At 40.3% G+C, this 24,586-nt stretch overlaps 2 protein-coding genes across 2 annotated transcripts; one reads left to right on the top strand and one right to left on the bottom strand.

The window, feature by feature from the left end:
* Window positions 1–7,478: 7,478 nt before the first annotated feature.
* Window positions 7,479–16,874, bottom strand: LOC105185757 (general transcription factor 3C polypeptide 1). Its single transcript, XM_011145505.3, has 13 exons — window positions 16,613–16,874; window positions 16,166–16,359; window positions 14,911–15,802; window positions 14,026–14,746; window positions 12,871–13,711; window positions 11,263–12,750; window positions 10,003–11,032; window positions 9,215–9,792; window positions 8,782–9,055; window positions 8,425–8,668; window positions 8,159–8,351; window positions 7,864–7,960; window positions 7,479–7,635 (listed from the first exon to the last, which is right to left on the bottom strand). The coding sequence occupies exons 1-13, from the start codon at window positions 16,695–16,697 to the stop codon at window positions 7,517–7,519; spliced, it is 6,756 nt and encodes a 2,251-aa protein (XP_011143807.1). The 5' UTR covers window positions 16,698–16,874; the 3' UTR covers window positions 7,479–7,516.
* Window positions 16,875–19,735: 2,861 nt separating this feature from the next.
* Window positions 19,736–24,303, top strand: tamo (PUB and ZnF_RBZ domain-containing protein tamozhennic). Its single transcript, XM_011145503.3, has 6 exons — window positions 19,736–19,902; window positions 19,973–20,029; window positions 20,332–20,472; window positions 20,564–20,763; window positions 20,859–21,038; window positions 21,142–24,303. The coding sequence occupies exons 3-6, from the start codon at window positions 20,340–20,342 to the stop codon at window positions 22,597–22,599; spliced, it is 1,971 nt and encodes a 656-aa protein (XP_011143805.1). The 5' UTR covers window positions 19,736–19,902; window positions 19,973–20,029; window positions 20,332–20,339; the 3' UTR covers window positions 22,600–24,303.
* The last annotated feature ends 283 nt before the right edge of the window (window positions 24,304–24,586 follow it).

Genomic DNA, 24,586 nt, shown 5'->3' with positions numbered 1-24,586 from the left:
CTTGACAATTATTATTAAGCTATAGCTGTCGGCTTCGTTATGGCTATTCTAACTTTTCATTTTTCCCAACCGTTCTATAACACATAAGGTTATCTTACGAAAGCGATTGCTTCGTACACGAAGATGACGACAGGTTGTCCTTTTGCGAAGAATTCGAACTAGTGTACTCTGGTGCAGTAAATTCGAGGAAACATGATATACTTGTCTCACTCTAACTTATTCAGGAGATTCTTCGAAGAAGACTACATGCATATTTAATTGTCTCGTACTTTGTCGAGAACCAACAAGAAAGTATCGTGCGTCATTTCAACTGCTGAAAACACGCACCTTGAATGCGACGTTCCGATAATAGCTGACGCTCGATATTCGGCGGGAAGGGGTTATCAGTGAGCGCATGCTGCGAAGGAGTTGCGAGCATTCCCCACGTACCGCATGCGTGTATTTACATAGCGTTGCGCCCCGAGGTAAAAATGCAAGGCTGCGGCAAGGACTTGCGCCATTATCGCTGCACAACCGCAGACGACCGAAAGAAAGACCGACTTCATCTCGCGGACCGAGCGACAAGACCGACATGGCAGAAAAGCGCGAACGGCAAAGCGAAAGCAGCAACTCAATCGGCCAATCACAGTCGAGAATTTCAAACCGATAGCTGCTAACCGATAATTCTCGATATCACGATTGGCCGATCGTATTCTCGCCTAACTTCAGCGTTCAATTCTTTTCGCTTGCGCAAGCTCCGTTTTATATCAAATGCCAATCCTCCTCTCGTTTCTCGCCGTAAATCGACTCGACGAACGCAAGATAATTACGTTCAATCAGTACTCTCGCACGACACTTGAAATTCCTGAAGATCGAGAGTGCAGCTAGTTGAGCGTGCGCGACGAAACAAAACAATGCACATTATGAGATAAAAATGGCGTACATTTTTACGATATCTCGCATTCCTCGTGGAATCCTCCTTTTCCTTCTCCTCCTGTCGAAGTCTACATCTTCGTCCTGTCTCCCTGTGTATCTGCGCTCGTACACAAAGATCTCGCACCGACGTGCTTCCTCAGCACTCGAACTAGTGACGTCGCGACGCGTACGTCTACGTGCATGACCCCGTCAACGCTGTCACCGAGGACACGACTGTGCCGAAAGTGTTGCCCGCAACGCGGCACTCCTCGCGTGCATACGGTGTCCTAGGTAACAAACCGTCGTAGTCGTCGTCGTCGTCACCGTCGGTTGTGCAGCCGCAGGTTCGAGGAACATGCGCGCACGGGCGCGCGCCGATCACGTGTATAAGCGCGAGTATCGAATCGATTTCTTCACCTGCCTCGCAGCAGAGTTTCTCAATATCCCGCACATTTCTCAATAGCCGCACAGATCTCAATCGCGCACGAAGCTCGGAGCCGAGAGAGCGTTGCGTGCGTAACGCACCTCGCTCGAAACGCACTCTGCACCGAAGACGCGGTACCGTTCCCGGGGCGGAGGGAGGGATGGGGAAGGGTTGTTCGCGCGAGGGGTTGCGTCGCGGTATGCCTGGCCGTGATTCAAGCCCGACGTGAGTATCACTGATCAAGTATGACGTTCCAATCTGCTTCCGTGTTTAGCGAAGCGCGTTTATTCCACGGCATTACTTCACCCCCTCGCGAGTACATCGTATTTAGATTGTATCGATTCGGCGGTCGCGCGTCACAGCTTGACCCACTTTTGCAACGTCGAATGTTTTCTTATATGCGCCGAGGGAGGAGGGAGGCACTTACCCCCTCGCGTTCGCCACGCTGTGACGAAAGGAGGTGCGCGCGCGCGCGCTCGTGCTCGTGCTCTCGTTATTCGCGTTTCTTCCGCGCTATTCTTACGTCACGATGATTTCGGCAAAATCCGAGATAAAGATGACGCCACGCATTCCACGTGTGATTTCGCATGAACTGCGTCTCGTCTGCTGAACGATCGATTAAACACCGTAATGAAAGATACCGTTTTCGCAATTATCTCGCGTGCGAACTGAAACATGAAGGATATAAAACAACGGTGTACTCAAAAAATGTAACAGCGGGCGACACAAACCGCTGGCGGGAAGATCGTAGCGCTGTTTTTTAATGAATTTCCACAATGCGCCTGGGTCCGCTGAATTTCAAAATCATTTGAAGAGCATTAAAAAAAAAAAGGTTCGAATGGTTTTGGAAGCTAATGTCCAATAGAAATATTTGTCTTTTAACAGCTTTCGGTTAATGGCGCATAAACAAAACATGCTTAAAGTAACATCAAATACATCGGTAAATCTAATAAAATTAACCAACAATACGCAAAAACATCAAAGAAAACGCAATTAAGAATATCTAGATCGTATTCGACGGCCTACTTATAAAAAAGATTTATATGCACATGAAAATCTCCATGCATTAAACTCTCTTAAGGAAACAAAGAAAAAAAAAAGAACTCTCTTTCGAGCGCATCAACCGGATCCAAGAAATTCGCCCGATTACCTGATGTAAACTCTTAATCTCGCGCTACGACAAACATTGAAACGTGCGTCGCGCATAAAAAACCAACATACACCGTGAAATAAAACACTTGTCACTGATAGATAAAACTGGAAGGAAACAATGCGATAAAAACAAATTAAAACATATATCGCAATAATACCGTAGATGTGTCCGTGCGTATAATAAACGCATTAAGAAACGAAGCCGATCAACATTCTGATAAGATCAATGCATCTATAACTGCGGTACGTTCAACGTCTTGCACGATTCCGTGGCTTCCTTGCAGATCTTGTTATGCCACGACAGCGTGATGTATATTCTTATGCGCAGGTACAATTTAAGCAGAAGGCCGACCGGGAATTCCGGACAGGGTGGCTTATACTTGACTTGCTGCGCGAGTTGCAGTATACGTGCGCCGAACTTCTCCTCGACGGCGAGGTTCTCGAAGTTCTTCAGGAACACGTCCTCGAGACCGGAAATATAAGCGCTGAAGGAGTTGGTTGTGTCCCTAGGCGAATCTCTCGCCTCCCTAACGTAGGCAACGCACACGTCGCAATTGTGCGCGCGCGAGCACTCGTCGAGCAGGTACTCGCACACGCGCTTAAACACGACTTTCTCAGGCGATTGCGGATCGATGTCGCGATAATTGGTCGTGGCGACGTGCAAAGTTATCTGCACGGCAGGCGCTGGGCCGGCCTGTTGTTGGCTGGATGAAAACGACGACAACGTGGATGCCGACGAAGCCGCTATCCGCTTGAGCATCCTGCGCGCTTTACCGGCGGAATCCTCGTTGCACGAATGCTCGAGCAGGTGTTTGCTGACGAGGTTCTTGAACGCGCGAGTAAACAGAATGGGCGTGGGCAAGGCACGATTTCCACTTTGTCGTCTAATGGAACGGAAAATACGTTCCACGCAGTCCTGATTCAGCCGTCTCGTGCGGAGAAAGGGAAGCTGCTGCTCCCGCAGAACGCTCCACAGTTGCACAACGGCGTTAATCGTGATTTGCCAACGGTCGAAGCAACCGATCGACTTCACACACGCGCAGCCATTCTCGTCTGTTACCCGAATCGACTTGAGGAAATCGAGCATTCGTTGCAGGAAGCCCATTTCGTGCGAGCTGCCCGTGAATGCCTGACTGAAATCCTTGCCGTTGGACTTGGTAGGTGCGGAGGAGTTGAGAATGTCGAACACCTGATCGAAATTGCGCATAAATTCCACCGTGCCGACTCCTTTCAGCGGGAAGCCGCCGGAAGCGATGTATGTACTTAATCCTGCAGCTAATGTGCTGCTGAACACTTGAGCAGCGTATTTGGTCTCAATCTTTTGGTGCTTGTTGGGCTCGAGGTGAGCCACGGATAGTTTAGACACCAGTGGTAGCTGCATCTGGCTATCGCTTCTGAAGAACAACTCGATGTCCTCCCACGACGCTCTCTTCTCCCGAAAGTGAAGTTCATACTTCATAAGAATGTTCCTCGTTGTTCTCATCAAACGACCGACGTCGAATACGTAGAATACCCTCTCGCTGTCTACCAGGAAGGACGGATGCTCCGCGAAGATTCCCAGTTGCCGCGAGAGACGCAGGAAAATCGGCGCGGTATCGGTGACCAGGGCATGTACTGTCACACCGATAGACCTCAATTTTGTTATCGCGAGGAATATCAGGTTCTTTATGGCACTGATAGTGCAGGCGCCATCGTGGAAATAGTAAGCGATCGGTTGCTCCCAATCGCCAGCCAGGCTACGCGCTATCATTACTAGAGCCTTCTTCGCGAGTGTGTGTCTTTCCCTCTTGCCGATGTCGTCGAAGCCAATGATCCTGTCGCGTGACAGATTGTAGAAGAGATGCGGCCGCAACCGTATTTCGTCCACACACAAGCAGCAGCGTCTTTCTACTGCCGGCAACGACTTCATCTTCAGATGTAGTGCATTCAACACGTTATCGTTCATACCACCTGGCACGTCCCAATTTCGGACGTAACGCCACAACTGGCGCACAGTGGGTAGCAGACACAAAGGTCGATAGAAGCGATACGCTTCCGGTGCCATGAGGAACAACTCGAGTGCGAATTTCTTACCCTCGAAGCTATGCCGCATAGCCTTGTCTCTCTCTCGAGCGTTCACGCACGCGGAGACCAATAGAGCGGAAGTACGCGGCAATAAATCCATGCATATTGCTTTAAATTTACTCGCGTTCACATGATACTCTTCGTTCTCTGTGTGATATTCTTCTTTCTTTCGCTTCGTGATTGGGGTGTCAATATAAATTTCAGGTTCCTCTATTCGTCTCTTGCTCGTTAAAAAATCAGTCGACGACGTCTGGGTCGAAATTTGCCCTTGTGTTCTCGTTGTTGCTCTGCAACGTATGATGCTGAGTGATTGGACTGACGAAGTTTATTTATCTATTTGCTTCAAATCATCTACTGCAATGATTTCTCTTACCTAATGTTATTTCCTGTCGTCGCCAGAACCGATGTTGCTCCCAGCAATGTCGTTGACGACGAAGGCTCCGTAATCGTAGATCTTAAAGAATGGTTATACTTTTTGACAATCGCAGACTATAAGAGTTGATTCTTTCGAATAGAGACTCACCCATTGATGCTTTCTTCCTTTAAAGTTGTCAGAAATGATGTTGATACTGCTGAATCTGAACACATGTCTATGATAGTATGCTCTTCTGCTGTGGAGTTGCTAGAGATATTTCTGCCAACAAGAAAATACGCATTCTCAATATTTCATATAAATTTCTTGTAAATAAATATTTCGAGTAATATTGTTTATATTAATTTCACTGTTAAAATAGATACAATTTATAAACAATAGAAACATATAAATCTCAACAGATAAAAATTATGTGAAATAAATTGATGTCCTTTAATAATAAGTGTATATTAATTAAAAATACTATCATGATTTTAACTCACTCATTATTGTTTTCTGATTTTATTCCTATCAATGTGGTCTGGGCAGTTGACATATCTCTGACAAAATTTAGTTATTTAATAATTATAATTGATAGGAAAAGTATAGAAATCAATATAAGCTAAATATTAAAAATTACCTTTTCTCATAAACATGTTTAATAGATGCTTTTGGGAAAAGTGCTTGTAGTGACGAAATTATAGGTGTATCTCTATTAAGAAATTAAGGTTATTTAGTTAATGCCCAAACAAGCAATAAAATAATATGTGCAAAAGCTCACTTTTCATCAGATGTTTTTTCATCAGAAATTTCCACTGCTGATACATCTTTGGACAAGCTTTTGGAAAAATCATATTATTTAGTAACTGTTACTGTTCAAAAATAGAAACAAAACAGGAAGGCAAAAAGTGTCAAATGAAAATCTTGCAAACTCACCTGTTCCTGCTCTCTGGTTTTAAAAATATAGTTACAAATGAAATTGGTTGTACCAAATTTGTAGATGTACTACTGTCAAAAAATGTTTATCTTTATAAGTTTATTAACGTTTAATTCTAATAAAGTTTTGTTTGGACATTACTCAATTATATAGCAATTGAATAAATTTGAAAACATTTACTTACTTCCCTGCTGGTATTGGTTTCAAAAATATTGATGGAACAGCTTCTTTATTTAAATAAATTTTGCCTTCTATGTTTCTAAACATTTCTACCCGGAAATGTAAATGACATAGTCTATAATAACGATTAGCACACTCTGGACCCATCATAACCAAATCCATTCTGTTGCAAGCTTTAATCCATTCCATCCACCTAAATATTATAAAATACAAATTGAATTAAAATTGTATAAAGTGTCAAAGATAAATATAAGTAATATAAATACAAGCACAAAATTGATTTTGTAAATAAAAAATTTGTTAATTACTTATCAACGTATCAATTTTAAATGAAAAGGTAATATGCATACCTTCTCCTTTCTTTAGGAAATCTAAAGTAATGTCGTTTTGTTATTTTTATATTCATCATACAACCTGGTGCACAACACCATCGAGTAGTTTCATTAACAAAACTCTCATTCATTTTGCGAAAAATTTTACCAGCTATAATAAAATAGTATATTGTTTTAAAGATTTAATATTATACACATAACAACTGATATTACTATTGAAATATATAGATATAGCAAAACTTTAAAATATGAAGTTTCTTACAGCAAGTAAATATCCAATTAAAGCATAAAGATTTACAATATTTTATTTTGCTAACAACCTGAACAATAATGTAACATATAACATGCAACAAATCGTTTAGAATATTACATAATACTTACTATTAAATTATATCCTAAATTGAATTACAATTCTTAATGTATGAGTCTTTTTGTAAATTTATATCTGTGCAGAACATATAAGTTCATACAAAATGTTTAATATGTCACTCTTTAAATCTTTTAAAGAGCACACACACTTCCTTTAATACGTGGGTACACTTTATATTCGCATATATTTTTTTCTGCATGCGACTTTTCTAAGATAAACGAAAAACGGTAAAACAATATGCCAATTTGAACCACCATAAGAGCAAACAGAACCGTGATCTACTACGCATGTCCAATATCAGATTGGCCAATAATGGGAAAAACATGTGACTAATTACTTTCTACGTCAAATACGCGGTAATTTTTAAATTGGTCAAACCAAGTCAAACCGAGTATTGCAACGAAAAGTTTCTAAATTTTCAGACTTCGAGAAGAAAAAATATATATCATGAAAAATTCTAAGTCTGTTACAAATAATATGTTATTAGAATTAAGAACGCAACATTGTGGGAAATACTATTTATATAAATTTACATTTATATAAATAATTTGATCATACCTAATAATTTAATTTTTTTTCAATGTATATAAAAAAGAAATATTTTAGTTGTACATTTTTGTGTTATTTAAATTAAATACAATTTTTTACGAAAACTTATAAATACGATTGTACATACGTATATACATAATTTACGCAAATAAATATTAAATTTAATATGTATATATATATATATATATACACACATATACAATATATATATATATATATGTACGTTTTTTCACAATTATCAATAACAATATAAAATAATTATTTACATGAAATCTGTGTTGGATATAGTTCTATTCAAAAATATGCCAAACTTCAATACTGAATCAACAGCAGGCTCAAGTACTATTTCATCGTCAGCGGCCCAACAAGAAGCATCCGCGGCTAAAAAGAAGAAAACTATATTATAGCATAAGAAATACACTTATGTTCTTTCAAAACATGATAAATTTGGGATATCAATAAAATAAATTAAAATTACACAAATTCCCTTAACTTAAAAACAAAGAAGAAAGCAGATTATTCATATAATATAGAGAACAATCAATATTGAATATTGATTATCAAAAAACAAGAAGTCAAAAATTAATAATAGTAATGATAGTTACGTACTTAAATTACTAATTTTAAGCGTTGATGGCTGGGAGAATAAGGTAACACGAGGTTTTTTCAAGAGTTTGCTCTCTAAACAGCCCAACTTGATTAGTATCTGCAAAAAAGATATCATTTCTTTTTCCTTAAAACAAATATCTGATGTCATACAATAATGTTAGAAAAAGCGTAAAACAGGTTATGCACTACTCTCTTCTCATGACAATACCATAAGTAATATAAGAATACAAATATAAGTAATATAATACAAATTTGAAAAATTATACATATTTTAACTGTATGTAGGATAACGAACCTCGACTAATTCGCGCGTATGAAAAGGCTGTAGAGCAGGTATAAATCGATTTTGAATCTTCGTCAAGGTGAGTCCGGGATGAAGCAAAGAATAACCAAGAACCGACCCCAGCATTTGATCCAGTACTTTGCGATTCAAAACGCCGTCAATGCGAATCCATGGTCTTATCACAACTTTAATCTCCTCGGTCGTCCTTAAAGACAAGTTTATCATTATTGTATTTTGCAACATCATAAGATTTCTTCAACACTTTTTCAGATACATACAAGTCTGGCTGCTGCACGGGTTTGTCCTTTTGTGAAGATGAACATGTTCTTTGTCTTTGCGGTCTTTTTCTTGCGGATGTATCACATTCCTTATTAGTTTCATTATCTTCAGTCTCCAAATTTTTCTGGTCATTTAAATCATCATCGGCTTTCTTTTCATCTTCCTTGACTTTTTCACCAACTTCTTGACCGTTTGATTGATAGTCCATTGATGACGTTGATGGTGTCGCACTAGCCATTTTAACTGCAATATTTACCCAAATAAATAACAATTTCAAAAAAATACATATAAAACAACATACTACAGTTAGATGCGACTTGATTTATAATTTAATAAATTCAAAGTGGTTATATTACGTTTCTTATTTGTGTTCTCATGTTTTGCATCAGTCTCAACATTTGTAATGGCTGTCTTCCCCAGCGGCATCGTAGCGTATACGCTGTCCTTAAAAGGCCCCATAGCTTCTTGTTCCAGCCGGTATATCTTGCACGAGTGGATCAGCCACGAGTCCACGTAATGGTGATGAATATAGCGCGGACAAGTTACACCAGAGCGTAAAAATATACGATTTTCTACCAAATGTGAGACAATGGTGTACAAGTCTGTGCCTTGATCGCTAAAAAACTTGTCCTAAAATACATGAATTTATAACAAGTAATTAGGTGAGTGAAACATCTTTCAGAAGAAGATTGCGCGTTATAAATGACATAATGCAATTTTTACAAATATTTCTATTAGAGAGAGATGATAAGAGAGAAAGAAATAATCGATCAAAAGAAAATAAATTACTATTAGATCCTGCGGACACACGCCGAGTTCTTTCTTCTCCCGGACAAAATTGCATATTGCATCGACGTGTCTCCAATTTATCGTTGTTCCCTTCTTCGTTATCATATAATCCTTGTGATCTTTATATGACGTTTCATGTAAGGATCGTACAAGGAATAGTCTGTCATTGATAGTCCCTGGGAAAATTGCGAAATGGCTTATCTCATCGAGCACTTTGTTTATCTTCTCGATCTTCAATGACACCAGCTCACTAGCCAACTGACTTTTGCAAGTCTCTTGGTCATTCGGCACTGACGTTGCTACTGATGATGGCAACTCCAAACTGTAGAACATTTTGAAGGCGTTGACTACAAAGTATTCATGAGCGTGATGGCTGTCGGCTACTGAGAGATCATCCAACTCCTCTTTCATTCCCAGAATGGTTAATCTAGTGTACTTCTTCTGAATGTCGTTGGTCTCCTCGATTTTCCAGTAAGATCTCAAATAATTTATTTCCAACGGCATGTTTTTGATGATCTCACTGACGCGTCGGGGAATCGCAGTCAGGTCCGTTGAACTACTCGGTTGGCTCGAAGAAGCTGAAAATTAAAATAATACAAACGAAATTAAGTATAAGATTTTACAGAAATAAGCACTTCTTTTCAGTAAGGAAAAGTAATAATGTCACAAGAGACATCGATTAATCAGAGCTCGTTTATAAAAGCAAATAAGTGTCAAACCAAGAAACGTCCGAAATTTATAAAAGAAATGTCTTCAATACATTTAAGAACATACACGTAAAAACATACCACTCTTCGTTTGTTTCTCTGGCAATTCTTTCACCTGCGAAGATTTGCTAATGATTTTCATCTTCTCAATGTTTTTAAGATCCTCATATAAATTTGACTCTTCGAGTTCTTCTACATCCGGCAAATCCATCGAATCGTCGGAATTTAACCGTAGTCTCTTTAACGGTTTCTCGCAGTCGACAGAGTCCTCTTCTGCATCAATAGGTCTCTTTTTTGATGTACACTCGACTCGATTCTTTTCTGTAGACACCTGAACACTGGAATGATCTTTCGAAGTGGTCTCTTGAAGTTTAACACTCCTGTTCGTTGTAACACTCGATTTCTTCTCCGTTATAACTTCATTTGGCTGATTCTTCGAAGATTTGTTAATCCGTTTGCTTTTATCGCCTTCTTCGTTTGTACGACTAATCTTCGCAGCCGGTTCCCCGAAATTGTCGCTCTTATCGACAGGCCTCTTCCTCGTTGCGGGGTTTTCCACGTTTTCATTCATTTCTATTTCATCGAGTTCGAGAGATCTGGCATTTTGTGCGTCGACATTCTCAAACTTGAAACGATAAAGTCTTGTCATGATGTCTTGGTATCTTTGTGCAACCCTGAAATAAGTCTCATTCTTATCCTGATATCGGGAGTCCAACATTATTACTTGCTCCGGCATCTCGATATCAAAGTCAATCTGATTGCGCACTAAAAGGTCATGTATAGCCATGACTATGCCGCTGGACACTGGCTGAATTTCAATGCCGTTGAATATATTTTCCTGCTGCGCAAGAGCGACGTTTCTCTGCTCTGAATAATATTGCAGCAACTTCGTAAAAGTATCGAAGGCTCCCTTGAATACATCCTGAGGCCACTTGGTCTGGAACTTGTATTCGTAATTGGCGCTCAGCTTGTATAGCGAGCTGCACATCGGCAAGTAGTTGCCACCCTTCTTCATGGCGGACAGATGATTTTTCTTCATGGTCACCATCTGATCTGATCTGATCTTGACCATCGCTTGCCGCAAAACTGGCTCCGAATAATACTGGTACACCTTTAATGAAGACACCGTTTGTTGATTAGACATACATATTGCAAATATAATTCAAAGATAAAAGAAGATAGAATTCAAAGTACAATTGACAGAGAGATTAGCTTGCGTCGCAAGTTTCTTTTTAAAAACGGACATTTCATCAAAAAATCTACACACACTAACTAGATAAACGAATTCTAGAGTATCTGCTTCACAAGTGAGATATTCCTAAAACACACGCATGTACGTACCTTATAGAGCTCATAGGCCCAGGAACGTTTGCTCCTCGCGCAGTATATGGAACTGTGTATAAGGGAATTGATAGTCGCCGAATTGATATCGTTCGCGTTGCGCACGTCTTTCCTGAAGCCTTGATTTTGATACGGCTTCGCCGGATAGATCGTCTTGAACAAGAAATTAAACTCCTGCACGGTCTTCGGCATCGCCGTATGCTTATTAGGCTTCATGTCTGCAATGATGTAGAACTTCTTCATGATGAGGGCGACGAGTTCTTTAAACACCTCTGTCACTCGCTTCTCGTACTCGCCCGAGTTCTTGTATTCTTTCTTCAATCTGTCCATGATGCCATTGTAACGTTGGTCGATAACCGGATCCTGCTTGATCTCCTCAACGCCCAATGCGATACTGTTTATCGTGCATTTCTGTCGCAGCATATACATCAGCCGACGTTGACAAGCACGCGAGGTTTTATTGTTCGACGTGTAGGAGTATGTGCGTAACACGTCCCTCACCGCTATGAAGTTAACCACCTGCTTGCGCGGATTGGGCGAGAGATACGTCATCGCAACCTTGCACACCAGCAAAATATTCACCTCATACGGCGCCCAGTCCGCCCGCAGCTTGTGCATCTTTTGCATCGCCCGATAATCATCCTCATCGTACTTCAGACGTGGCCGACTGCTCTTCTTGCGCGGCATCACCCGCCGCACGAACGACTTCTGTTTGCTGGTCTGGTGCGACGGCAAGGCCTCGTTCTTGCGACTGGTATCGGTCAGCTTGGCAGCCTGATCGAATTTCTGCTTCTGCAACTCGACGCCGTTGATCTCCGGTGCTGGCGGTCCGGAGACCTTTTTTAGGCCGACGTACTCCGTATACTTAACTGGTTTCATTTGAATTTTCGACAGATGCAGATCTCGCTGACCCGTACCAGATTTCCCATATTTCCTGGAGGCTTCGAAGTCTCTGGAGGTCTTCGTCTGGTTCATAGAATAGTTAGTCGCCCAATTCCAGTTGCGTTTCAGGTGCGCGAAGAAAGCAGAGTCGATACCAGCTGCTCCTTTACGATCTCCGGGGACAACACCGGTGTCCATGCTCGCAGCTTTCTTTGGATTGCGCGCTACAATCGCTTCTACCAGGATGCTCTTCTTATCCAGGTCCTCGACTAGGATATCCTTACCGTGCACAACTAGCCTACCTCCTAGTGGAGTGTTGATACAGATATTCCACATGTCGTACCAGTATTTCTCTACAGATTTCATGCTGTCGAAGAAGTACTTGGTCACCGGGTACTTCTTATCCTCGATGTTGTGATAGCTTGGCGCCGAGGACATTGTGTCCATGAGTTCCGTGCGTCGGTTCACGTAGATGAATACCTGATCTTTGTCCTTCAGCCGTTGTGGGCCAAATTGCACCAGACCGATGTAGCCCAACTTGGACACGATACTGTGGATGTTGTATATGTATTTCCGCGCGTATAGGAGAGCGTCTCGAATGTCAGCCTAAAAGAAGTTCGGAATTAACACTTTCAGTTGAAATCGAAGACTTGAAACTACGATCGGATGCTTCTCTTGAAATTTTATTTGATTTTTATTAAAAAAATGAAATCATCTCAAACTCACCGGGAGATTCTTCACGAGGTAATGCTTCCTGATCGGATGACTCAAGTAACGCTCCAATTCTGGTATCACATACTTGATGTTAAATACCTTGACAAAGATCGACAGTGGCAGGCCCATAAGAACATCACACATGAGCGCCCAACCTTCGGGCCAACCACCATGCTTGGGCAAAGGTGGGATAAACATCTCCCAACTCACTTTAGTGTTGTAAATGGTGCTGAACTCCTTGGCAAGATTGTCATCGATTTCGTAACCGTTCGTTCGCAGAATCTCTATTTGCTTCTCCTGAGACACTTTCGGCACGTCGTTGTAAGCGTAGACTAAGTAGAAAAGCAAAACGTGTATCGTCTGCATCTTGATAAACTTGGGGCTGAGACCGTAGCGTTTGCCGGCTGTGGGATCGTATTCGTAGTTCACAGTCGTCTTGCCGAGCTCCTGCGATCGGTCCTTAGAGTCCGACTTGTCTGTCTTGTCCTGCTTATCCGAGGATCCCGCTTTCTTCGCCGACACTTTCGGCTTCTGGGATCCCATCAAGCAAAATTTCAGCTTTGCTTGTTCGACGGCCGATTTGATCACGGTGTGATCGGTGTCGATGTTCGGGTCGCAGATGAAGGTCAGATTCTTCTCACGATTGTTCGCACTCAGAGTCAGCTTGATGTTCTTCACCAGGTTGTCCTTGGCGAGCTTCTGCAGCAATCTAATGAGAGACTTCTTATCGATCTTCACATCGTAACCTTCCTTGTCTTCCTCCTCGTAGATCATCTTCATGAGTTTCGTCATATCGTCGATCACTTGATGCTCCTTTACCGCTTCGATAATCATGTTGGCTCGACGTAGTAATCTGAACATAATAATAATAATAAATGTTTGTGATGATGAATACGATGAAAAAATCTAAGAGACCTATATTTTCAAATTATGTAGTAAAACTGCTAAATATTCAAATATTTTACATAAAATCAAAATAAATATAAACCCGAGAAAGGAAAATAAAGAGTCTACTATATATACTATATAACATTACAATTCCAATTGATATTTATAGATTCAGAAGTGGTTGTTTATTTCTCTCTAACAATAATAACAAATCAATGTTCTCAATTTGATCGGTGATCGATTAACTGTGTAAAATCCGCATGACATGCTCATACAAACCTATATGTAATATTGGACGTATTTTTCCTGTTGCTATTCTGCACGGCTTCCATAAAGCCGAAGACTTCGTTGACTCCATTTCCACTGCGAACAGGTCTTTGCATTATCAGATTCGTTTTGATGTTATTGTACAATGACGTGACTTTAGCGTTGTTCGCGATTTGTTGCATGGATATAGGTGGACTGGACTTCTCCTCCTTTGTGGCAGCCTTGGAAGTTACTTTTAATATGAAGGACTTCGACGACGTACATTTGTATCTCGATCGGGATTTCAGCAATCGATACCTACGAAGGATACTGTTGGCGACGTGAAACTTATTTCTCAAACCTGCACTGTCTTCGACACAATTTTCATGTGTGTCTGTATCGTCAACCGATGCATCAACGTTACTCGAATTGTCCCGATTATCAGAATGAATATTTTGATTGTTCTCCTGCTTCACTTGAATTTTCTCGCTCTCTTGATGAACATTCACTTTGACCTTCTGGTTCACTTCGGTCTCGCTGGTTATCCTCTTGGTAAGCTCCTTGATTTTGTACATCTCTTTATTAAACTGCTTACTCATCGTACTCCTCTTCTCGTATTTTTTCGACACATACTTCGTAATTCTTTGCCGGCCCATGTCGTTCATATATGTCGCGATAATGCCTATCTTTACCAAGTTCCTCAGAAATGCCCTAGACTGCAACTTAGTGAGGCCCATCTGCCTTCCCAGTTGAACTAGATAAATCATAAAAATCAAGTTACTGCTTATTATTTAGTATTTATAACTGTTAAAAAACGCATATTCCAAAATATCTTGTATCACAAGATAAATTTCTGACGATAAAAAGTTGTAAAACAATTTAGCTGTATTATAAAAATCGTAGATATAGCTTACAAACCTTGAGATATCCCTTCTAATTTGCTCGCCTCGACGATAGCGTTTGCTTGTTTCAGATAGGGAACTTTATATTTATGATTTGAAACATCCAGCTCGATAGCATCCTCATCATCATCCTTCTCCTCCTTATTCCACAAGTCAGCAATGTCCACATCAGGGTAAAGTACTTGCACTACTCTGATCTTCTTCTCCTTTGTAGGATCCTGCTTCTGCCGCCACTCACTGGGCTCTGCGTTGGGATATAAAGTTCTATATGGTACACAGATATCTGTCTTTACGATCTTTTGAAAGAAGGAAGTCTTAAACAGTTTCTTGATCGAATTCTCGATCCCAAGCTTCTTTTTAATCTCATCGTACTCGGCCACGCCATTCTTCTTGGATCGCAGGATTTCCAGCACTTGTTCTGCCAAGTAAGTTACCTTTGGTTTTCGTTCTACATAAAAACGCGGCAGATGTAATAGACTACCGTTGCCGTAGTGGCCGGAGCTTTTCTGATGATGAACTTGCTTTGTAATCAGCTTATGCTGAAGTAAGAATTTTCGGTGGTAGAACAAGCTCTTTGGATCCTCATTGAGTGCAGACAAACTAAGCTTTCCTTGAGTAACCTCGCCATGATAACGAGATCTGCCTACTCTCTCCAGAAAGCAATAGTGCATGATCGTCAGCTCCAATGTTGGGCTTACATTGGAATCCATTAAAGCTCGTGTTCTGACTGACTGAGATGCTACAATTACAAGACTTAACCCATATTTTTCTGTTACTTCATCCAAACTTGCTTTCTTTACACTGTCGCTGATGTTTTTTCTAGAATGATATGTGGAACAAGAACCTCTCACACCTGTTTTAGAATCTTTAATTGGGTAGTGAGGATAAATATCTGATGGGACATTTGGCTGAAATTGAAAGCATAAATGTAAGAAGAAATCCTTTAAAAAGCTTGATAAAAATTGATTCAACCAAATTTAAACTTTTATATAAATACGACAAGCATATTTATTTTTCCAGGCAATTAAAAGTATTGAGTAACTCATAAATATAATTTAGGTATGCAAAAAACAAGATATAACTTATTTCCTAAAGAATAATATTAATATACATATAAAGAATAACAAATGCTGTGTATATTATCTCATAGTGATAATTATTTTATAGTTTAAGCTATACTATGTATAATGTATAAATATAATTTTAAAATAATTAATATATGGATAATATATAGATAAATCTCTATATACCAATATAGATAATATACTTACTGGCTCAAGTATAATGCCAAGATCAGGATGCACATACTCATAACGGTCAAATATAACAAGTGGTTCTCTTGGAGTATTTAATTCATAAAATGAAAACTCTTTCAATCTTTTACATATTGTCCATACTTGATTCATAAAAGGCTTAGGAAGTGGCAATGGATCATGAAATCTGTTTGCTAGTCGTATCCATAATGCTAAAAAAGAAACAATACATGAAAAAAAAATTCATTCATTGAAACAACTTAAAATATAGTAAAGCTTCATTTCATGTATTTATATATTTCAATATTTATATATATCTCTCAGATTATTCTTCTTCAAACATTCTTTAATATCTTTTTTATAAGAAATGACAACTTTGCCCCTCTCATATAAAATGCCTCGTATTAAGACTATTAACTTTTATGATAAAAAGTAATTGAATAATAATTAAAATAATTATTTTACCTTGTAAAGTAATACCGTCTAGTCCTTCTAAAGCAACCTCGTCCACGATCGATTCGACTAAATTAAACGATGGATAAAGAGCCATGTTTAACTTGCGTGTTAGATTAAAAATGTCTCAAATATAAACACTCTGAACACTTATGTAATTAATAATCGCACAATCTTATTAAAAATTGCAGTATTGAAGAAGATACATTGTCAAGTAAACACGAGTAAAATGCTATACGTGTATATATATACATTGTAGCCCTCACCAACTCAGCTTGGCCCACAGCGAGAATGTGTTAGAATGAACATAGTATAAGCAGAGAGAAGAATGAGAGCGGCCACCGGCCGTATTTCGGGGGTACGGCTAGGCGCATTTTAAATACGCCATCTGACCAAAATGCGCCTAAACTACGTCCGCTAGGCGCACTTTCGCGGTGATAAAAGTAAAATGCGCCTAGGTTCGTGTCCGTACTACTTCCATGCAATGGATAGTAGGTTAGAAAAAGACAGACGACAGACAATCGTTCTGTCTTTGTCTCACTACTGAGCGGCGCGCGGCAGTAAGCACGAGGCGAGGTAGCAGCTATCTTATCGCTAAGCGAACATCTCTCCGCTTTTCTTTCATCTTTCACGCTCCAGAGATATCAAAAGACGCGGTCTCGTGTCAAGGGAACGTGCGAAGCGAGGAATTATTTTTCACGCACGCGAGGTAGCACATGGGAGACTAGACGAACGTCGACATATTATCTGTTTCTTTCCCGCTCGTCTAGCTTATTGACTGCGTGAGCCGCGAGATTTTTCTCGCTATTCCTATACCTCGCTCTTTTTCTCTCTCGCTCGTTCTTTCTCTCTCTCGCGCACTTGCTCGCTCTTCCTCTCTTCTCGTGTTCTTACGGCTTGATTAAATATATTAATTACATGACAATATATATATAAATAAATGACACATATATAGTGTATATGTATATAAAGAATATTTAGTATTAATGCCCAAATAAAGAAGAGAGAATTATAATGAGAGACGAAAAGTTAATAGAAATCCACTCTTAGCCAATATATACATCTTTTAAAAATGATTTGTTATTAAAGTATATGACAAAATAATTTATTTATGCTAATAAATTTAAATTAAAAATTAAATGAAATGTTATTTGTTTTGTAAAAGATATTCCATTGTTACATTTTTCTTTTCGTAGCAAAAATAAATTTAGTCTAGTAAAAAAAGAAATTAGTTTTATTATCATATTTCAATTACGACTTTATTATTTAATTTTACGAATAGATAATAGATAAGAATAGATAACGTGCATATTGTTGCTCAACGGAAACCGCGAGAAAATGGTGATCTCCGTCAAAAAATAAATGCAAACTTTTTAATAATATAATAATTTTTTTACGTAAGTGTTTGTTTTTATAGTATAACCTGTTGAATTTTATTAATTATTAATTCAGCATGTTATAGTATAAAAAATATATTTTAATATAAAAATTAATGTAATATTAATTGTTTGCATTTGCAAGAAATATGGATAGAACAGGATAGGTTGCAATGATACATAGGAAGAAAAAGATAGATGGATAAATAGATAGATAGATAGATGTAAAATGTAACAATGGAATATCTTTTACAAAACAAATAACATTTCATTTAATTTTTAATTTAAATTTATTAGCATAAATAAATTATTCTGTCATATACTTTAATAATAAATCATTTTTAAAAGATGTATATATTGGCTAAGAGTGGATTTCTATTAACTTGTCGTCTCTCATTATAATTCTCTCTTCTTTATTTGTGCATTAATACTAAATATTCTTTATATACATATACACTATATATGTGTCATTTATTTATATATATATTGTCATGTAATTAATATATTTAATCAAGCCGTAAGAACACGAGAAGAGAGGAAGAGCGAGCAAGTGCGCGAGAGAGAGAAAGAACGAGCGAGAGAGAGAAAGAGCGAGGAATAGGAGTAGCGAGAAAAATCTCGCGGCTCACGCAGTCAATAAGCTAGACGAGCGGGAAAGAAACAGATAATATGTCGACGCTCGTCTAGTCTCCCATGTGCTACCTCGCGTGCGTGAAAAATAATTCCTCGCTTCGCACGTTCCCTTGACACGAGACCGCGTCTTTTGATGTCTCTGGAGCGTGAAAGATGAAAGAAAAGCGGAGAGATGTTCGCTTAGCGATAAGATAGCTGCTACCTCGTCTCGTGCTTACTGCCGCGCGCCGCTCAGTAGTGAGACAAAGACAGAACGATTGTCTGTCGTCTGTCTTTTTCTAACCTACTATCCATTGCATGGAAGTAGTACGGACACGAACCTAGGCGCATTTTACTTTTATCACCGCGAAAGTGCACCTAGCGGACATAGTTTATGCGCATTTTGGTCAGATGGCGTATTTAAAATGTGCCTAGCCGTATCCCCGAAATACGGCCGGTGGCCGCTCTCATTCTTCTCTCTGGTATAGGTCTGTTTTTTATCACTGAACCAGTGTATGTGTACATTCAAGGAACATAAAAAGAAATATTTACATGAGATTTACATGAGATATACATAAGATATACATGAGATTTACATGAGATATACATCTAGGAGCTAGTGAAAGGGAGAGAAGAGAATAAGTGCAAGTTAGTGCAGCTAGTTTAGCAATAGAAAACAAACCTTAAGCCAGCGGCACACGGTGCTTGTTTTCGTGCTGGATTGCTTGCTGGATGAAAATATTGCGTTGTGATTGGTACATTTCCGAAGATGGATGGAAATGCACCAATCAGAACGCAGTATTTTCATCCAGCAAGCAATCCAGCACGAAAACAAGCACCGTGTGCCGCTGGCTTTATGTTTGGGCTGCGTTCCGATATTCACTGCCAGTACTGAAAATACATAGTTTATGTCACATATATTATAGATTTTCAGTGCTGGTAGTGAATTTCGGAACGCAGCCTATACTATAGGCATGAAGCAAGAAAAACGCAAGAAGCGATGTATCCAATCAATTTTGCTTTTTTTTTTCAAAAGAACTGCTCATAGATGGCACTGTTACCCTTTCAAAATTCAAAGCTTTATGAAACCGCCTTTCGACGGAGCCACATATGCGGACGTATTTGAATAATGCAGTTGCACCTTCGGTCACTGCATTTTCGATGCATGATGTAATGCGAACATAACCAAAAAAAAGTTTTGCGAAAAATATTTACTGTTTATACGGAGCGCGATGTAACGACACGCCGTTTAAGTGCATCCGATGATTTGGCGGATCGTGAACAACTGAAATGGAAAATCACGCCGTGTCGCAGGTAATTCGCGTACACCGGCGCGTTTACAGAAGCCCGTGATTCCGTTACTAAATATAGGATTTATTTTTAGGTTGGAGCTAGCCGCACTTCGAATCGGGAATCTGTTCCAAAACTAGATTTCTAGGAGGTTCGTAATAGGGATAAAGTACCGGTTATTTCTAGATGACACACTATTCCGCAATTATTACGCATGGTTTGACTGCTATATTCGATCGTACAAATAGCACAGACATAATAAATCTACATTTGTTGATAGATAATTTTCGTAGTCTACGACAGTCGTCAATTTTCTGATGTATCAGGATTTTGAGCGATTTTCTTTTTTGTTTTTCTGCTTGTTATATTCATATGTAGAAGCTAAGATAACAACTCAAACATCCATAAGTGATTGTGTGATATATCTTACCTGTTGCTTTCTTTTAATTACAGGGATAAAAATGGCGACTGATGTAATAATCAGGGGCAAGGACAGGCTGCAAGAGATCAGTATGAAACTGGAGCATAGTCACTTGGCATATCTGCAAACAGATGACAGTCCTTTGAAATTACAGCAACGTCACAAATTAGAAGGTACTATGTTAACATGACTTATCATTGAATATTATATTGAGCTTTATATACTTGGAATGTCGTGATATAACTGATACAAGTGGGATTTCAGGCTTCATAAAAGAGTATCTCTGTCTGGTACCCAACGAGAACAAATATGTGTTTCAAGAAACAGCAGATATTTTACATAGATCAGCAGCTACAGTAACAGATTTCAGTGGGTATAGAGCAGCAACTGCCTGGAGTGCAATTTCATTGTATGCAGCTAATCTCTTGGCTCAACCTTGGCGAAAAGAATACAGGATAGTGAGGGTAATTAGTTGAAAAATATTCCATCATTATTTTTATATCATGAATCACACATTTAGCAGATTCAAGCTTTCTTCAACTTATTTCTTCTATTTCAGACATACAGTGGCTATTACAAGCATGAAGTAGAGGCGAATTTAATAGGTGCAGAGTTAATGTTCGAGCAGATGGGCTATAAACATACCGGCCTGGGTGTGCTGACTCTGGAGGGACCGATCGATCCGGATAAAGTCTCCAACGTCAGCAGGGACGCTATCGTGGCTTTCGTAGAGTGTCAGGTAACGCGAGTACAATATGAAACAAACCAAAGGAATAGATTCTACTTTATACGCGCGCTAAGTTATATCTCACCAACGTGAAGAATTGCAACACAACTTCCAGATCCTAAAGCAGATCTGGGAGAGCGTGTCGCAGAACTACACCATCTCCTGGCTGGAGGTGTTGGAGTTCCGCGAGAGCAACGTCGGCACACCGGAACAGGCAATCCGCGCGCTCAACTACCGTTTCCTCGAGAAGCTGCACCAGAACCGCGCGGCTAAGGGCAACAGTTACAAGGATTACTACGCTCAACAACAGCAACAGCAGCAGACCAGTGTGGACGCCGTGCCGCTCACTGTACCGTACCAGATCATGCCGCCAAGTTACAACGCGATGACGATGCCACCTGCTTGCCAGACGGACTTCCGACGTATCGAGGACGTGAGTAACATAGTGCCGGTCAACTACCGCTACTATCAGCCGTTCGACCGCACCTTCGTCAACTGCTGCAACACTTACGGCTGCCTGCCGCATGGGAACAAGTTCTACAGCAGCGGCGGCGTGCCAACAGATCCTTATTGCGCCACGTTGCCGGCTTACCCACAGATTCGAGTACCGACCGGCAGATTGATAGAGCTCGACGCTGTGCCGACGTCCACGATGAGCCACTACAGCGACAAAGCTCCTCGCAAGTCACACAGGATATCGGATCTGGACGAGGTGGACTTCTACAAGCGGCCGCAACCTTTGAGCGACGTTGATCATTACAGCGAGTACGGCGGCAAGACGGCGGCCGACAGGAAGGCCGCCAGCAGATCCAACTCCAACGTCAGCAGAACGCGTAGCGACGGCTACGACACGTGGGACTTCGTGTACAAGAATCTCGAGAGCCAAGGTTACTCGAAGGATATTGGCGAGCGGGAGGACGTGTTGCAGCACAGGAAGGAGTTGGATCCGCGCGCACAGTCCAAGCACAGAGCGCTCAGGACGCAGACGGAGAACGAGAGCAAGTACAGCGCTTACAGGTTCGAGAAGAGAAGGAGCGGCAAGAGCGAGCCGAACGACGTCGACTCCAGCGAGACGAACGGTAGGAATCACCAGGATATCATGCCGTTCAAGAAGAAGTCCTCGTCCTTCGACCTGTCGGACTCGAGCCGGTACAACAACAGCGGCGCCGCTATTACGATAGATGCGTTTAACCGGGACAAGAGGCACAATAGTCAGACCTTGCCGATGCCGCGTATGCACAAATCCTCTGATCAGATAGCGAAGATCGAGGACTCGATGAGGAACATCGACATCGCACGGCTCAGCAAGGACGAGGTCGGCAAAGAAGAGGAGCAGCATGTGGACGAGGGCGAGGGCGGGAACAGGTGGAACTGCGGCACGTGCACATATCTCAACACACCCGGCAGGGACATCTGCGAGATGTGCGGCAAGTCGAGATACAAGGGCAACGAGGACAAGCCGCTCGCCAGTGGCGGCAAGGAGTGCCCCAAGTGCACGCTGGTGAACGAGAAGGACGTTTCTATCTGTGATGCCTGCCATACCAGCCTGAAGGATTCTCCGACCTACATATAGACGAATCGAGTTCCTCGGGGCCTATCGCCGAGAAAAGAGAAAGAAGAAGAAGAGATTACTCGAATCTTGAAGAGTTCCACAATCGGTGGAAGCGAAGGCGGGCGGTCGTGCGATCGTGTAGTGTGATAATTGCCGCCTGATGACGAAACACGGGCGGAGTCTCATCGATTGCAAGCTTCCCTTCTTCCTTTCGACCTCGGCAGAGGACGATCAGCTCGTCGCTTTAGCCAGGATGTTGCGCTATGATCCAGTATAGCGTGCAAGATACGTTGTGCGGATACATGGAGATACGTACAACACGAGTCTTGTTTTCAACGACCTAACATGTACACGGGAAGGCAAATACAGGGAAAAGGAAAAGAGAACTTAGAAGTATAATATATTGATAGCATACGAATCTTGATTATATAGAGAAGAGAGGGTACAAAGTTATTTATTTAAAATTTATCTTGCGCAGTGTACGTAATGTATAACAATTCCTCTTTAGTATCATTTTAGTATTATTATGATATCGGGGCCTATCGGATGAGCATCGAGTAGGCATCAGGAACATACGCATCATTATTGACGCTTTTGTAGCTCTTGACAACTTGCTATTAGGGAAATTTAATCAAACGTTGCTAATCCCATGCAAGACTTCCTGTCGGCTGATCGAAAATCGCGGAACTGATTCACGAAGACTGGTGGAGAAATAACGAGAATTAGTTCATGTGTCATCTGTTTTAATTATACGAACGGCTGTTTTAATTATACGTTCTGTCGTATAAAAAAACGTCGCATTTGTTTTCCAAATTAGGACATCATAATAGAAAGTGAGACGGTACAATAAATTGCCGCTATTGTAAGAAAGAATCACAGCGAATATAAAGTATTGTTAATGTGATTAATAGATTTTGTAATGTGTAAGCACACCACTACGTAATGTTTCATGGAATTGTCCCAAAAATTTGGATCGGCAGCCGCTTCTCGGTTTGCGTATAATAGTCTACGCTATGTTAGTAACTTGAAGGAGTGTTTTGCGTTCCCCCGAAAGTATAAATTTAGGCGTTTATTGTGAAATATAAAGAGAACGTTAAACTCAACTTTAGCAGATTATAAAACTATCGTGCATTCGGTTGCGGATTGTTAGAATTGTCGTAATAATATTTGCATATTGTGCCACGCACATGTAGGGAATGATAATAAAAATTTTGATATGATTGGCGGCATAGTTTCTATGGCAATTGACCAAAATTTACTGACGATACGGCATCCACATGAAATCATGCATTCTGCAATTGTTTAGAAATAACTTTCTTATTTATTTAAGAGCAGTTATTGAGTATATACCCCATTGTTATTTATTCATACATTCCTTATTCACATCGATTCGTTGAAGCGTTAAATCTATTCTGTTCACCGAATATCTTCCATCTCCTACGTATCAGCAACATCTCTATATTTCATTTGTTACATTTAAGTTTGGTTTGGATCATTGAATGTATGTAACTTGCAGTGTCTTAACTTTATACGTATGTAAGATATGCGCAGGATGCTTGAATTTCCGCAAGTTTGTCGAAGTTGCACAAAATGTATATGCAGCTAAGTAAGCTTAGTCGAAAGTGCTTCTCTGTCCGGAGACATTGGACTTTTGCTCAATAGAAGAAAATCTGTAACGAATGCTTGAGCTAATGTACTTCAACTTATGTTCAATCCCCAAGCATTCTTATTAACCGCATAGTCTGTAAAGGGAAATGTTTTTTCTTTACCGTACCGTATTAGCCTAATTTACATAATTTAACGCGCCAAGATTAATAGAGAGAAGATGACTCATGGCCATATCGCTTATTACATAGGCGATGCACTGATAAGAGATAACAAGAGGTATTAATAGAACAATTGGCATTTTAAAGAAGAAAATTTAATACAACTATATATATATATATATTTTTTTTTTCTAAATAAGGATATCCGTTTGTATTTCAGGTATATACTCTATCGCAATACA

Source organism: Harpegnathos saltator, unplaced genomic scaffold, assembly GCF_003227715.2.
Source record: "Harpegnathos saltator strain DR-91 unplaced genomic scaffold, Hsal_v8.6 scaffold384, whole genome shotgun sequence".
Lineage (NCBI taxonomy): Eukaryota > Metazoa > Arthropoda > Insecta > Hymenoptera > Formicidae > Harpegnathos > Harpegnathos saltator.
Note: the sequence above shows the minus strand (reverse complement) of the source record. Positions and strands in the feature narration are given on the sequence as shown.